The following is a 14,789-nucleotide window of genomic DNA, read 5'->3' on the forward strand; positions in this document are numbered from 1 at the left end:
TTTTCTCTGGCTCACATGAGCTACCTACCCCTGGGCCTCGGATTGGCTCACGACATACAGGGCGCTACGAGTCGCTCTAGAAACCTTTAGAGCCCGTTTCCTCAAAATTAGGCCAGGCCCATCGCATAACCCAGTTCCCAAAACAAAAGGTTAAAACCCAAATTCCCTTATTTCTTTCTCCATGAAGAAATGTTTCCCGCCAACCCTCAAGATATGACCACGTGACATGAGGAAGTGCCAAGGCCGAGAAGGCAGGAAAAAAGGAAAGGGAGGGGACAAAAAAGATAGATTGGCAAGTGCATATGGGCGGAGGACATACTAGGGAGAAGGAGCTCTTCTTCTTTTATTGGGGGGGGGGACCTTTTTGGCATCAATACCAAACTTCCTTTCAAGGATTCTCTTTGAATTCATAGGATCAAGGCTAGAGATTTTGACAATAGAGAAAGGAAAGGCTCGGCGTAGAAGAAAGACGAGGCGGAGGGAGTAAGAAGAAAGGAGTCACAAAAGGAAGAAGCGCAAGGTATGAGTTTGGATCCACTTCCAGCTATCTCCCACTCAAGTAAGTATATTCTAAACCCAATCACCATCATGTAGATTAACTGCATAAAAAGGAAAAACACTTTGATGACTATTGAATTCATCATGAAGATGAAAATTGGACGGTATCTATTATTCATGCATTCATACATTCATTTTCACTCATCCTTTATTCTCGTTCATATTCGTATCCTAATAAACATTGTTACACATGAACTACATACGCCTATTTTCCCTATTTGCCACTCGGAAATAGGTCGTGTTTCACATTTGGCTTTTTTTTTCATGCCATATCTATAATTCATGCATAATACATCATACATTATCACACCATACATTCACCTTATCATCCCGCACCTCATACATACTTATGTGATGATAGATGCTACCCAAAGAGCATTACATACACTCATGTCCCTTATTTATCCACTCGGAAATAGATAGTGTCTTACGAGTCCAGCATTCTCTTATAATTACTTTATTAGTCATCCATACTTTCATCATCCATTCACATTCTCATACACTAGTATCAAGGTAGTCGGCACCCAGCAAAGTACTGCCCACGTTTGTGTTCCCTATTAACCCATTCAGGTATAGGTAGTGTCTCACGAGTCACGATCATAACATTCTTTCACGATCCATCTACCCTGCATAAATTGCATTTCCACCTTATACATCATGCATACATTTAATGTGATAATTCGTCTAGCTTTTAAAGGCTATTAAGTGAGTATTAAACTTTTTGACAATTTCTATTATTGCAGACATTTTCTTTACAAAGAGATACCCCATGACATATCCTATTCCAGTCCAAGTTCTTCTTTGAGATGAAGCACTATGCTTCTTGATAAAGACGGAATGACTCTGCCCTTTTATTCTCCATTTCAGGTTCGTCTTCCTTGAATCAATCAATCTGTATATGAATCATCAATGTATCTTACAGTTATCTTATTCTCTTTATCGACTAGGGTCTACCTGTGTAGGGGTTTCTGTAAAGGATAATTATTCTCTTATTCTCAAGATGGAATTGGTTTTACTGGTGTTTCCATAATATTTTGCTACCCACGATTTCATCCAAGATTTGCCATTGTGATATCCGAAGAGGTGCCTGGAGATATTATGAAAGTTGTTGTTAAAACTCTTACCAAATCGGCTTTCTTCCCGAAAGTCTCTAAAGTTGATGAGTGTTTTAAGTAATTCCTCCAGTTTTTAAATTTTTAAAGGAGCCTAACATTGAAAGAAGATATTGTCTTTTATTGAATTATATCTCTGGTTGCATTTTCAACCCTGTTTTGATATCTTAGTCATTTTATATTTCTATCATACTCTTTGTTTTGGACAAATCAAACAATCTACAAGAATGTCTATTTTCAACCATGTTTTGATCTCCTGTATGTGGTGTTTGCCTTTTCTTTTTGCTCTCCTTAATAGATTTTTTTTGAGTTGTTGTTTTGATCTCTTAATGGGGTTACATCTTCTAACGTATATGAATTTCCAACTCTTGAAGGATAAGAAATGGATGATGAAGGAGATGAGATGGATCCACCTCAAGATGAGTTGAAGTTTCTAATGTGATGACTAATACATTTGGATTTGATTATGGAAGAAACACCGAGTAACCTAATCCACCTCGAGATAGAGTTGAATATTCTAATGTGGTGACTAATACATTTGGATTTGATTATGGAAGAAGCAACAAGCAACCTAACAATTTTTTTGGATGAATTGGAGTGTTGGCATTTGGGCACTTTGAGTTGTTTTATTAATTTGAGCATTTGACTTTATATTGTTTGTCACTTTCTGGTTGGTAATTTCATAGTTGGATTGTTTGAGACTTGGAGTGCTAGACTTTTTATTCACTTGATATGAACTGGATTTTAAGTTTTGGACGCTTGAACCGGACTTGATTAGTTGATTTATTCACTTGAGTACTTGTTATTTTGAATCTTTGATAGGTTTATTGACTTTATTCTTTGATTTATTAACTATTTAACTAATTTTGTCAATATTTGACTTATGTAAATGTGAATATTTGATTATTACATATATACTGATGTTTAGATTTTTTTATAATAGTGTTATTATTTATAAATTATTTAAATAAAATATGCAGTTCAACCCTTGACCCTTCGGGTGAATCGGTTGAACCTTCAAAATTTATGGCCACGGGTAATGCTATGATTAAGGAAATGACATTTCATATGTTTGAAAATTTTAATAGTTTTTGGAATGTCATTAGTGGGATCATGGGTGTTGCAACCGTCTTATATCCTAGATAGAAGATGATGTTGTTGAAATTCTATTTTCCTATGATTTATGGTGATGAGGTAGATGATCAAATTAGGAGGATTAATGTAATTTGTGAGGATTTGATGTGTGAATACATTTCCCAAAATATGGACAAGGATGGCGACTCTTCTCAAACATTATCTGGTATAACAAATGTGACCAAGAAAGACTCTCTTGCAAGCTTTGGCCAATTTGTTAAAAGTAGAAAAACTCTCTTGACGATGATGTATTGCCTCGGTCTAATGATTTTGATATCTTGGCTTGGTGGAAAAATAATGGATCCAAGTATCCCACTTTGCAACGTATTTCATAAGATATTCTAGCCATTCCGGTGTCTACAGTTGCTTCAGAGCCTGCCTTCAAAACTAGTGGTCAATTGTTGAGTCCACACCCTAGTAAACTTCATGCGAAGACAGTAGAGGCATTGATGTGTGCTCAAAATTGGTTATGGAATGAAATTTCTACAAATAGAGGTATGTAAAATTAATATGTAAACTAGTTGAAAGTTATTTAATTAAGTATTTTCTTATTTTGTAATATGTTTTTGGTGTTAGGTTCTTCATCAAAAAAATTCATGAATCTTATTTGTACCCCATTTTTTACTAAGTACACGCTAAAATCAACAAAAAACCCTCATCTATACACACCCCGCCTAACAACTCTTCGTCCTTACCCTCAACTCCTTAAGCTGCTCCCTATTCATGCACAACACTCCTTGACCATCAATGTCCGTCAACACCAAGCTATCAAGCGTCTTATGCTCTGCAATTATCGTCTGCAACAAATAATGTCTGGCGGAGGCAACTATCATCGAGCTGATCGTCCAAACCACCCACAGTTTTAGACCACCATTGGTGTAGAAAGACTTTGGTATGCTTTCATTATCATCAGCTAGGGCACCATTAACTCCATTGCTATTGACACACAACCCATCAGACACATTGTCAATAGAGTTATTGTTCTTGGCGGGTCCATTGTTGACGACAAACGCAGCACCAAGATTCACACAATTATCAAGGGTAGATCCAAAATCAGCCCTCCATTTCAACAAAACCCCATAATCAATCCCCAATTCCCCACTTGGTAGCTCAATGCACAAGAACCGAATCTCATTGAAATTCTTCAAAACTTGTGTGGGAGAGTGATGGGTCACCACGCTCTGATCCATGTCCCCGTCGTCCTCACTCCCGTCGCCAGAGACGAAGATGAAGGCCTAGAGTTGGAGGAGAGCATCACACGCTTGGGGCCAAGGAACTGACCGAACATCTGCAGAGGCTTCAAAATGCCACTAAAAAGGAGGCGAACAATGGATGAGAAGGGATTGGACGAGGCAAGGTTGCGGGACTTGTCCCCTGAGGAGGAGGTAGACGAGGAATCAAGCCGGAGAGGAGCAAGAGTTGCAGGTTTGTACATGGGGTGCAAGTGGCAAAATTAAAAAAAAAAAAGAAAATGGGATGAGCTCATAATTGTTTTAATTTTAAATGGGATTTATTTAGAGTGGAGTGTACTCAACAAATAATGAGGTGCAACTAAGGTTCATCAAAAAATTACCAATGGATCGACGCACAATTTAAAATATTCTTGATGATTGTGATGATGAAGAAGGAGCACCAAGTGATGTAACCATATTTGGTTGAATTTTTTTATGATGCTTGGGGTATTGAACTTGTCTATTTTGGATATTGGGGTGATATAACTTTGACCTTATTAAACTTGTTTATTTTGGATACTTGAGTTATGTTTGGACGCTTGGATTAAGTAATTTGGAATTGTAGTAACTTTGATTGTAATAGTTTAGTTTGAATGTTTGGATTAAGTAGTTTGGATGATTATAGTAGTTTAGTTTGAATATTTATTTTGTGCCCCGTTTGGTGAAGGTGGTCCCACTAGCAAACCCGTTTTCACGGCCTGCTACGCCAAACACATCAAAAAGTATGGTGGTACCACCCGTAAAAAGGGACGGTACCATCCTCAAAGAAAAAGGAGCTTTTTTCTTGAGTGATTCATAGCTTTTTGTGGGATCGACGACAAAAAGGCATAGGTCTCACATCTAAAAGCTGTAGATTTGCTTTTTTTATTTTTATTTTTTCTTGTGTGGTCCCAGCCTTTATATTAAATACTCTATATTCATATTATATTTAGACAATTATACTTATAAGTTAATAATATATTAATAATTATATTAAAAAAATAATAAATATACTTATAAAATAACAATTATAATTATAAGTTAACAATTATACTATTCAAATTATTATTTATAAATTAAATTAATTACAACTTTCACCTAATATATTATACTTATAAATTAATAATAATACAAATAAAATATATTTTACACATCTTAACCATTAACAACTTTACCAAACACTTCACAGCTTATTTTAGAGTTTTAAGCTCAGTTTTTTTTTCACAACTTAATCGTTAACGTTGAAAATCAACACAACCGTTATGCCAATTATATTAGTACATACCTAATGTATACTTATATTGACTTATTCAAACTCAGGCTTGCCTCGTTTAACAAAACAAGCTTCAAAATAGGCCGAAGTTTGGCTCCCTTATTAAATGAGCCGGGCCTATAACGGGCTGCCCGCTGATGGCCCAGCCACTTTCATCTCACCCACCAGCGTTCAGTTACAGTTAAATGCAATTACAGGTAAAAAGACTAAAGAAAGAGCCTGAAAACCCAGTAAGGGAGGAGAAACGGAGGCGCTCCTTCTGATACAGTCTCCATTTCTAAAATCAACTGTTGTAAAAGCCTAGGGGAAGAAGAAGAGCTCCAAGCCCATCCTGCCTGTCTATCCCATTATTTTTACGCTTCCCATCAATTTCCCTCAATAGTCAACACTGTCGAATTCAGGTATGCCCATCTTGCCTGTTTTCGATTCCATTGTTTTTTCTTCCGAAGAAGCAAAGGCGATTATGCGATTGGTAGGAACGGAAACAACTATGTAAACTATCGATAATGTGAACCCTTTTTAAGTGTATAATTAAGAGGTGAGAAATCAAAATTAAGACTTTTTTTTTTTATCAACATGAATGTCAATCAATTTGTATTTTGAAGCATCTGGGTAATATTTTGTCAATGAAAGTGTTGTATAAAGTGAAATGTAGTGGTCCAGTTTAATGCCAATTTGACTATCCACTTGGTGTAATGTGGGTATGTTTGAATGTGCTTCGGAGATCTTTGTTTTTCCAGTAGCCGCAAATCACATTTATGGATGATATAGTGTTCTAGCTCAACCTTTATCACTGTTTTTGTTACCTTATAGAACTCTTTTCACTATGTTTTTGTCTCTCTCATTCTCATGGAGCATTTTTCTTTGTGACGTTTACACAGGGGAGAAACACTGAGCCCCTTTAGCTGATTGCACGGCCTTTTCAATTTTATTAGGATGGTTGAGGTTGTGTAGGTCATAATGTGATAGCTGACCACATTTCTCAGAGTATTTAAGGTTTGATCTAGTTGTTGCAGTGTCATTGAAAATCGAGTAGAATCTGATTGTTTTCTTCCTCCTTCATTGTTCTGGTAATTATTATAATACTTGCCATTCACTCATTTGAACAAGAAGGTACTATTCTTAATTCTTATGGTTCTAAAGGGCAAGCCTTGGCCTTGTGTAAAGTTGCTTCATTACAAACTCAAAATCATGATTTCAGTTTCTGGAAATAGCATCTTTGCTGTGTGCTGGTTTGGAAAATGGATCTGTACATCTTGCCTTCCCTGATCCTGTCTCCACTACGGGAGACTTGAGACTTGTGATTAGCAATTGTTCACCCATTTTATTTGTATGGTTCTTGTCATTAATTTGTATGGAAACTCGAACAAGGTAGTTCATACAAAGATAATGTTTCTATAAATTGATCTGAAAGTTCCAGTAAGTTTTATGGCATCCAATATGATTTGCTTTCTGCTTCAAGGTGGATTTTTACTGGGAATTTGAGCTGGTGAGAATTTTTTGTTTGGGTTTGGATAACATGGTCTGGACATGGCTAAGCACCATCATAGTCGGGGCAGGCTGCCTTGCTTTGGGATATTGCATCGGAACACGTCATCCTGCTTATACTTTTCTCTCAACAAGAATAGGTAAGGACATTGAAGTTTCTGGGAAGAAAAAGAATAAGCTTAGAGAACCCCTTGAGATCGAAATTCTGGCTGACATTCTTGAAGATTTCAAAATGGTGACAGTTTTCTCCATATCTCTCTTTCAGAATTTCTTCCAATCCCTTTGGTCCCTTTGTTCCATCATTGGGATTTGTTAAATGAATTTGATATATGTGATTTCTTCGTACTTTTTGCAGGTTTTAGTTGTTAGAAATGATCTTAAGATGGGTAAGGGGAAAATTGCTGCTCAGTGCAGGTACCTGTGGGTTTCTTTTTCGTATCCTAAATAGTGTTTACTGTTTCCTATGCTTCTTTGCTGTAATTTCGTATATTTTCTCAAGGATGTGTGTCTTAAATGAATAGGGTCTTCTTTGTTGAAATAAAGTTATATTAAATTCTGAAATAAAGAAAGTATGTTACTTGGTGTTTACTTTTTGGAGGAAGAGTTGGTCATTAACCAATATGTCAAGTTTGAAACTGGTGCCAATCCAAAAAATGTATATTTGTAAGTGAAATGGAATATTGTTAAGGCTCTGTTTGTTTCTAGGAAATCCTGCTCTTGGAAAAATCATTGTTATCCATTGTTTTATTAAAAGGAAGACATGAAAGTCCAAGGAATACTTTAAGATAAAAATGGGGAAAAACATTTTCCTCAAAATAAAATGGACCCTAAATGGAATTCTAGACCTTGTTGATCTATTTGTAAGAGGTCAGTACTTGGGCTGAGTTTTATGGGGCATATAATGCTGGAGTTCGTAACTAATAAATAGGAGACCCTTGGAATTTCAATCATAATAAGATGCTTCGAGTCATGTAAATCTAATATGTAGAGGCTTTAGAGATTTTTTAGGATTTATGGGTTGTTGTGTTGCTTCCGAGCTAGGATAAAAGTTTATGATAAGATATGGCTTTTTTTTTGAACATAAATGTAGATGGAATTTCAGCAGTGGGTTTTTATTTCCTTTGGTGGATGCTTAAAGCAATAACACAATATATATCTAAACACATGCTGTGTGATTAATAGATCATTGAGAGAAGTCATTGCTTAAGACTTGTAAATTTGTTCTTCTTGACTCTACACTGGGTGAGACTCATTTGTGGCTTGGCTTCAAGAGCCAGCCTGGAAACTTTATAACGTGTGTACTTGTATTTTCTTCTCCTGTATTTAACGTTGCCTTCTTGTGTTTTTTTATATGAATGACACAGTTCTATCAGCAGTTTGAACCCAAAACACTGATTTGCACCAAAAGTAGAAACTGAAAATAAATTTTGTGTTTAATGAAGTCAGTGGGATGGGCTGTGTGTGTGTCATAAATGATTTAATAATTAATTTGATGTCTCTACGATTACATGGTCAAGAACTTTCCATTTTTAGATCATTCGAGTTTATAATGCCTTTGCCGCATACTCTCTTGCTCCTGTTTCCCTCTGTTAAACTTTTAACGTTGACACTCCTTCATTACTTATTATGTAATTTCAACTATTTTGGTATTCAATTTTTCTTTGTTCTAATTTATGATTTATTTGTTACCTTTGTTGGTTAGTCATGCAACTTTAGGTCTCTATAAGAAGATACTTTATCGGGCTCCAAAAGCATTAAACAGGTACAGCCTCATGCTAAACTGAAATAATGTTCTCTCAAAACTTATGGTTTAGGCGTTTAGCTTAGGCTCATGTTTATTGTTTTCAATTATAAATTTATGTCTATGCAGGTGGGAGATGTCTGCTCAACCAAAGGTGGTTGTGAAAATTGAAAGTGAGGAGGAAATGCTGGCTCTACAAGTTAGTATGATTTAGAGAATGTTATGATAGGGATTAAGCATGTGCTATATTGATAGTTGCAATTCTATAGTTGAGCATCTCTCTCTCTCTGTCTCTCTCACTCACTCACTCACACACACACACACACACACACACACACAAAGAAAAAAGAAAGCAGGCTCACACACTCATTCACTTACCACGGTACCACCAGGTTCCCTGGTCTCAAATTTCCTCTTTCACTGAATGTTTTAAACTGGAATGGGGAGTGGCTGGCTAAATTTTCTTGCACATTGTTATCTCTTGCTTTTAGCATTTCATTTGCATGAGCATTCATTTTGTAATTCATATATGGTGTAAACTTGAACGATAGGCTACTTTGTGATTCCTCGTCCGATTTTGTTGCACTTGTCTTATTATTTAAAGCGTAATTTCTCATTCCCCCATTTAAAGCTCAATGATGTGGAGAAATGTCATTTAAGATTAGTCGATGAAATGCATGAGCATCAGTTTGTACTTCATATATGGTGTCAACTTGAACGATAGGCTACTATGTGATCCCTTGTCCAATTTCGATGGCACTCGTCTTATTATTTAAAGCGTAATTGCTCATTCCCCCCCTTTAAAGCTTAATGGTGTGGAGAAATGCCATTTAAGTTTAGTCTAACATATACTTTGTCTTGGTGTCGTTCTTATATGTCTGCTACACTTACTACGGCTATCCAGGCTTATTTATCATGTCATATTACTCCTGAAGTTATCTCAACTTTGACAGGATAGAGCGAAATCACTTAAATTACCAACTCATATCACAATTGATGCTGGGAGAACACAGATAGCACCAAGTAAGTTGCGAAGTTAATTTCTCCTGATTATCATTTTTCTTGGGTTGATTGATTGAGCAAAATCGCTATTCAAGACTGCAGAGTAGTTGTTTGGGGGCTGTGCATTTGCGATTTTTAAGGAACTTTTTTTATCAAAATGAATTTTCAAAGATAAAATCTACTTCATTCTATGATGTGCTAAATTGTTGCCAAATGCTCATTGTTCAATAGTCACCATAGCTCTGAGTCCTGGAAGCAGAAGTGAGTAACAAATTTTAAAGAATAATACCAGAATGGCTCATTCAACCAGCTAAATATATGAGTGGCTCTTTTCTGTGACATATTTACGCCCCGTTTTAAGAACTGGTCAAATCTGATACAAACTAGGGCCAAACCAGTCATCCCATTCCTGATTTTTAATTTTCAGCTTAAGCAGTGTCTTCACGACTCCATAAAAACTCTTTTAAAAGCTTATTAAGCAGCTAATTATTGTCCCCTTCTCTATTCCGTATTTTCTGAAGGAAAAACATATATATTACAAAGTTAATGATGTTGTGAAGCCATTGTCAGACAGTGGAAAGCATTGTGAATATGACTTGAGGTAAAAGTTGCTTAGTATGAAGATGTGTTATTGTTTGCTCTGCCTCTGATTAATGAATAAGGACCCTGGGAAGCTATGCTTTGTACCTGGGTGACACCCACTGCCACTTGTTGCCCTTTCATACAGTTTTCTTATCCCAAAATAAAAAAAAAATGAGAGACCCTGGGATGTTCACTTGAATGACGCCATTCTGCTACGCTGAAATTTTGAGAAGTTCTGGCTTCAGCTTCAGGCATATACAGATCATTAGAGAAAAGAAGTTTCAGTCTCATTAGACATTATGCATTCCAAAAGAAACGGAATTTCTGATCTGAAATATTATTATTGTTTTTATGTTTATTCTTTTTGAAATATTATACAGATCTTGCTTAATTATGGCACATAGCATTTTCAAGCACGGTACATAATTCACCTTTTAATTGAAAAATATGTATGGTCAGTCTTAACACCAAGACTTATTCTTTGATGCTCTTTCAGATTCAAGGACGGTCATGGCGATTCTTGGTAAGTTTCTGTTCTTTGATACAAGTTGAAGCCATGGACTGCAAAGCCTAAACAGATTTTGACATAAATTTCAAAGTAAACTGTCCATGGTTTAAGTCGAGCATGCGGCATGCTGTTTTTACTTGGGTGAATAGGAAACTCTGTTACTGCATCGAACATATTTTGTCTGCCTGAAATTGTGTTGGAATAACTTGCATGTCATTCGGGACTTTTTTGTTTTGCCAATGAAGTTATATTCTCTCCTTTTTCTTTTTTTGCTTCCTCGCATGCTCTTCTTCCATCATATTGATTTATTTTCTAAACATGTGCAGGACCTGTTGAAGTGGTTGATGATGTAACAGGTGGACTTAAGCTTTTGTAGTGCAGTTAACTTTCATACCCTTGACACAGAGAGTTCCGCTGAGCATATGAAAGAAAGTAAACGAACCTTAGTTATCCATTCTATGCAGGGCCTTAGCCAAAGGTCATTGTTCATTTCTTTGGTCCTCTTTCAACTTTTATTTCTGATTATGGCGAAAATTATGTATTGGCCCTTCGCGATATTGTTCCAAGTGATTTTCAACACAACCAAAAATTGATTTTGCATGTAACGTTCAGATCATTCTGTTATCATTTTTTTAATGATATGCATGGATTTGGCATCTCTAACGACTATGATTTCTTAATAAGGTTGATGAAGTAACTAGGTCCATCTTTGTTGTGTTCATAAAGCTCTCTACTTTTAGTTGCTTGTTGGCAGTTCTTTTCTGCGTTGTATGGTTCTCTATCCTTTCTAGTTACTGGTAACATTTCGCAGTTTGCTGTTACAGACTGTGATACCCATTAGAAAACAAGCAAGGAGCATGTTGCTGTTGATAAGTTTCTGGTTTTGCGTTGGTCCAAATTCCTTTATTTATGTAACTCGAAAGCTTACACCTTAAAAGGGGCATGTAGGATCAAGAAACAATATAAAATTTGCTTGATAGGGTGGCGCATGTAGGACCAAGAAACAATATAAAATTTGCTTGATAAGGTCGCGCATGTAGGATCAAGAAACAATATAAATTTGCTTCATAGGGTGTTGGGAACTTGGGATTAGGCATAGTTTAGTTGCTTGAGAGGGTGTTGGAACAATTTTCCTCACTGCCACTAAGACAAGGAGGATATTTCACTTCAGGAAAAAGTGAAAATCAAGTCTGAGAGCAAGCGCATCTCTACTTATTTAAAATATACTCTATACAAAAAAATTGCCCCTAATAAGCACCACCACCTATTTTACAAAAAATGCCTACAGTATAGAACGTAGCTTGCAATCCCACAAATTTCATAGATAACCACACCAGAGACGTAGCACGTAAATCCGCAGAAAGACATGGACGTGGAACTCAATTCATGAACAATATACAGGGTATTCATCTTACTTTTGTCTCCCATCAGGATGATATTTCATCCTGCTCTGCCTCCAAAGAGGACAAGTGATTCATTATAGGATCCATGTGATTTGGTGGGGTGACCCTTTTCCTGATTAGCATTTCCACAGTTGGGCACTTTCTCTTACGGCCGCCCCTAGGTCTAGACCGAAATTGCTCATCAGATTCTTCAAAATCACCCTGAACCGAAAGAAATTAAAATTCCAAGTATGAGTCCATCTCATACCAATGCTGAAAATAGGTACCCAAATATTTGAGAAACTATGATTTAAATTGTGTACAAAACTTACAGGAGTATAAACATGAAGCCCGTTTTTCTCATGGTTATCTCTCACATGTTTGAACGAGAATCTCATTCCACAATCCGGAAAGCTACAGGTAAAAGGTTTGACTTCAAAGTGGACAGCCTTCACATGCTGGGCAAGATTGGTTTTCTGAAAACATGAAATAAAAAAAGTATAACGTATATACATTTCATCTGCTGGGCACGTGTCCATTGCCAAATAAATATTTTGGAGATGTAAGAGGAAGAGCAGCTTACAGTTGAAAATGTGTGGAGACAATCCTTGAAGTGACATTTTATTCTCTCTGATGAAACACCACCCTCGTGCATGCGGAGATGTCGTTTGATGTTCTTTTTCAGATGCTTTATACCACAAATGTCACAGGTGATGTGTTGGTGGCAGGACTGGACATGGGCTTTAAGGCACTTAATGTTCGAGAAATGTTTCATACAACCTGGTTCTAAACATAGTGCCTCCACTGACTCCAACTTAACTGCAAGTGCAAAGCATCATTGAAGGTTAACACACTGATAACTGATCAGTATTCTAAACAGAAGCACGATTCTCCTAGTTTAGAGAAAATTAAACCATAAATAGTATAAAGAATACAGAACTTCCTAAATAATGATCTCATTACAATTGAAAAGCAAAAGAACTTGCCATGGGATTCCTCATGCTTACACAGCTTTGATGCAAATCTGAACAACTTCCCACACCCAGGCTCCTGACAGACGTACTGCTTTTGACCTCCATCATCCAAGGAAGAATTATCACTATGAAATTCTTTGACATGCCTTGTCATGTTCCCTTGGAAAGCAAATTTCTTGTCACAGTTTTCTGTCGAGCATTCAAAGAGCTTCCCCTGGTGCAGAAGAAAGTGGCGAGTCAAGTGATCCTTCCTTCTGTAACTAGCGTGGCAATCCTCAACCGAACATTCATATGGCCTCTGTAACAAATACAAATGTATAACAAGAGTTCGAAACAAGAATATATGATGGATGAATATGCTTAAGCTGATTAAATGTATATACAAATAATCCCAACCTCAACTCAACCAAGCGTGACTGAGGCTCACTTGAAGGAGCTTCTCAGGAGGTCTCCCCCCTGATACTGGTCCATTCAAGTAACAATTTACAGCCTCTGCATTTTGGAGTTCTTTCTATGGGATCCAATGCTTCACACTAAACATCAATATCTGCAAAACTATCAATCCTCAGATGATGACAGTATAAATAAATAGCAGGTCAATGAAAAAGCAGTGAGAGGTAGACAGGATCAGCAACATCAGCCAAATAATCAAGGGAATAAACAACAGCAATATGGTTTTATTGACCACTCAAAGGCAGCTATGGTACAAAATCTTCAACAACATCAAATACTTATGATCCATTTTCAAATTACAAAATCCAGGATTACATAGAAAATAGTTTAAAACATATGACCAAAAACGAATAGGGAGACATTTGCCATCTACAAGCCACCAATCAACTCTTGATCCAAATTATTCACAAAGATACAAGGACGTTTCTTGACTAATTGACCAACTGTACAAATAGATTCAATAAGCTAAGCTAACTCAAAATGTGACCATTTCTCCCTACAAGGGAAGTCATTCAAACAAGAAAGTATAAAAAAACCCATGGTTGGAAAAAAAACAGCGCTTAGCCCCTTAACTGGTCTCTTGCTCTAGAATTTTTCAGGGGCCCCTGTAGACTAGCAGATATTCATACCCATTAAGATACTTTAACTATAGCAGACATGGGAAACGGCCAACAGGCCCAACAACAGCTATAAATATTGTGGACAATAATGAAGTGACCAAGTAGAAACACAAATTGACCAGTGTAAGCATATACCTCCAGTGAGTGACTTTGCATATGCTGTTTCAGGTGTGCAGGCTTTTTGAAACTAGCGCCGCATTCTTCACAAGTATTGGACTTCGCCCGCTCAGGCTCCCCAGCTCCATCGATTTTTTCTTTATCAATCTCTTCCTAAAAAATTGAAAACCAAAAAAAGCAATTATCTTCGCATCCTGCAGGCCCAACTCAATACGAAACTACCATGCGATGTGCCAATGTTTCCAACTAAGACTTGTAAAAACCAAAATTTTCTGATACACTAACCCTAACCCACAAAGATACAGACGTATGTAGTCATGTACTACTGATAGAAATACAAGGGGAGGTCGAAGAAACAACCTTGTGACGAGTGAGGACGTGAGAGCTCATGAGAGACTTCTTCGATCTACAAATGCCACAATAATCGCAGTAATAACGTCTTACGTCTCTGAAAATCGGCCTCCCAGGATCTAATTCTAGGTCTTCCATTGCTCTTCGCGGCGGTAGATGAACCCTAGTATCCTTGGCTCATCTGGTTTGGTTGGTCAGCACTGCATTTTAATAGTCGCATATGGTATATATTCGTTCACGTTTTGGTCCGGTCCGGGCCGGGCTTTATAACCCTCTTGGGCCA

At 36.9% G+C, this 14,789-nt stretch overlaps 2 protein-coding genes and 1 pseudogene across 4 annotated transcripts; 1 reads left to right on the forward strand and 2 right to left on the reverse strand.

Moving 5' to 3' along the window:
- Positions 1-407: 407 nt before the first annotated feature.
- Positions 408-4,239, reverse strand: LOC119979849 (annotated as a pseudogene).
- A 1,242-nt stretch (positions 4,240-5,481) lies between these two features.
- Positions 5,482-11,269, forward strand: LOC120016358 (peptidyl-tRNA hydrolase 2, mitochondrial). 2 transcript variants are annotated; one of them, XM_038869098.1, is made up of 9 exons: positions 5,482-5,689; positions 6,170-6,284; positions 6,751-7,011; positions 7,132-7,190; positions 8,479-8,538; positions 8,647-8,716; positions 9,471-9,540; positions 10,598-10,624; positions 10,936-11,269. In XM_038869098.1, exons 3-9 carry the CDS (start codon positions 6,808-6,810, stop codon positions 10,983-10,985), a joined length of 540 nt encoding a protein of 179 aa, XP_038725026.1. In that variant the 5' UTR covers positions 5,482-5,689; positions 6,170-6,284; positions 6,751-6,807; the 3' UTR covers positions 10,986-11,269. The 2 variants fall into 2 exon arrangements, with proteins under 2 accessions (XP_038725026.1, XP_038725025.1); XM_038869097.1 differs by lacking the exon at positions 6,170-6,284 and having other exon boundaries at positions 5,483-5,689.
- A 459-nt stretch (positions 11,270-11,728) lies between these two features.
- On the reverse strand, positions 11,729-14,709 carry LOC120016357 (transcription factor IIIA-like). Of its 2 annotated transcripts, none has more exons than XM_038869096.1 (6): positions 14,516-14,709; positions 14,174-14,308; positions 12,999-13,263; positions 12,575-12,810; positions 12,324-12,467; positions 11,729-12,213 (listed from the first exon to the last, which is right to left on the reverse strand). In XM_038869096.1, the coding sequence occupies exons 1-6, from the start codon at positions 14,642-14,644 to the stop codon at positions 12,037-12,039; spliced, it is 1,086 nt and encodes a 361-aa protein (XP_038725024.1). In that variant the 5' UTR covers positions 14,645-14,709; the 3' UTR covers positions 11,729-12,036. The 2 variants fall into 2 exon arrangements, with proteins under 2 accessions (XP_038725024.1, XP_038725023.1); XM_038869095.1 differs by having other exon boundaries at positions 12,978-13,263; positions 14,516-14,708.
- Positions 14,710-14,789: the final 80 nt, after the last annotated feature.

The sequence above is a fragment of the Tripterygium wilfordii genome, chromosome 15 (genome assembly GCF_013401445.1).
Source record: "Tripterygium wilfordii isolate XIE 37 chromosome 15, ASM1340144v1, whole genome shotgun sequence".
In the NCBI taxonomy this organism is placed as follows: Eukaryota; Viridiplantae; Streptophyta; class Magnoliopsida; order Celastrales; family Celastraceae; genus Tripterygium; species Tripterygium wilfordii.

Coding starts and splice junctions, on each gene's coding strand:
- LOC120016357 (XM_038869095.1), bottom strand. CDS start 14,644: ATGGAAGACCTAGAATTAGATCCTGGGAGGCCGATTTTCAGAGACGTA. Junction 14,309..14,515: donor ACGTCCTCACTCGTCACAAG/GTTGTTTCTTCG, acceptor TCAATTTTTTAG/GAAGAGATTGATAAAGAAAA. Junction 12,214..12,323: donor GGCTTCATGTTTATACTCCT/GTAAGTTTTGTA, acceptor CTTTCGGTTCAG/GGTGATTTTGAAGAATCTGA.
- LOC120016358 (XM_038869098.1), top strand. CDS start 6,808: ATGGTCTGGACATGGCTAAGCACCATCATAGTCGGGGCAGGCTGCCTT. Junction 7,012..7,131: donor TTCTTGAAGATTTCAAAATG/GTGACAGTTTTC, acceptor TACTTTTTGCAG/GTTTTAGTTGTTAGAAATGA. Junction 9,541..10,597: donor GAGAACACAGATAGCACCAA/GTAAGTTGCGAA, acceptor ATGCTCTTTCAG/ATTCAAGGACGGTCATGGCG.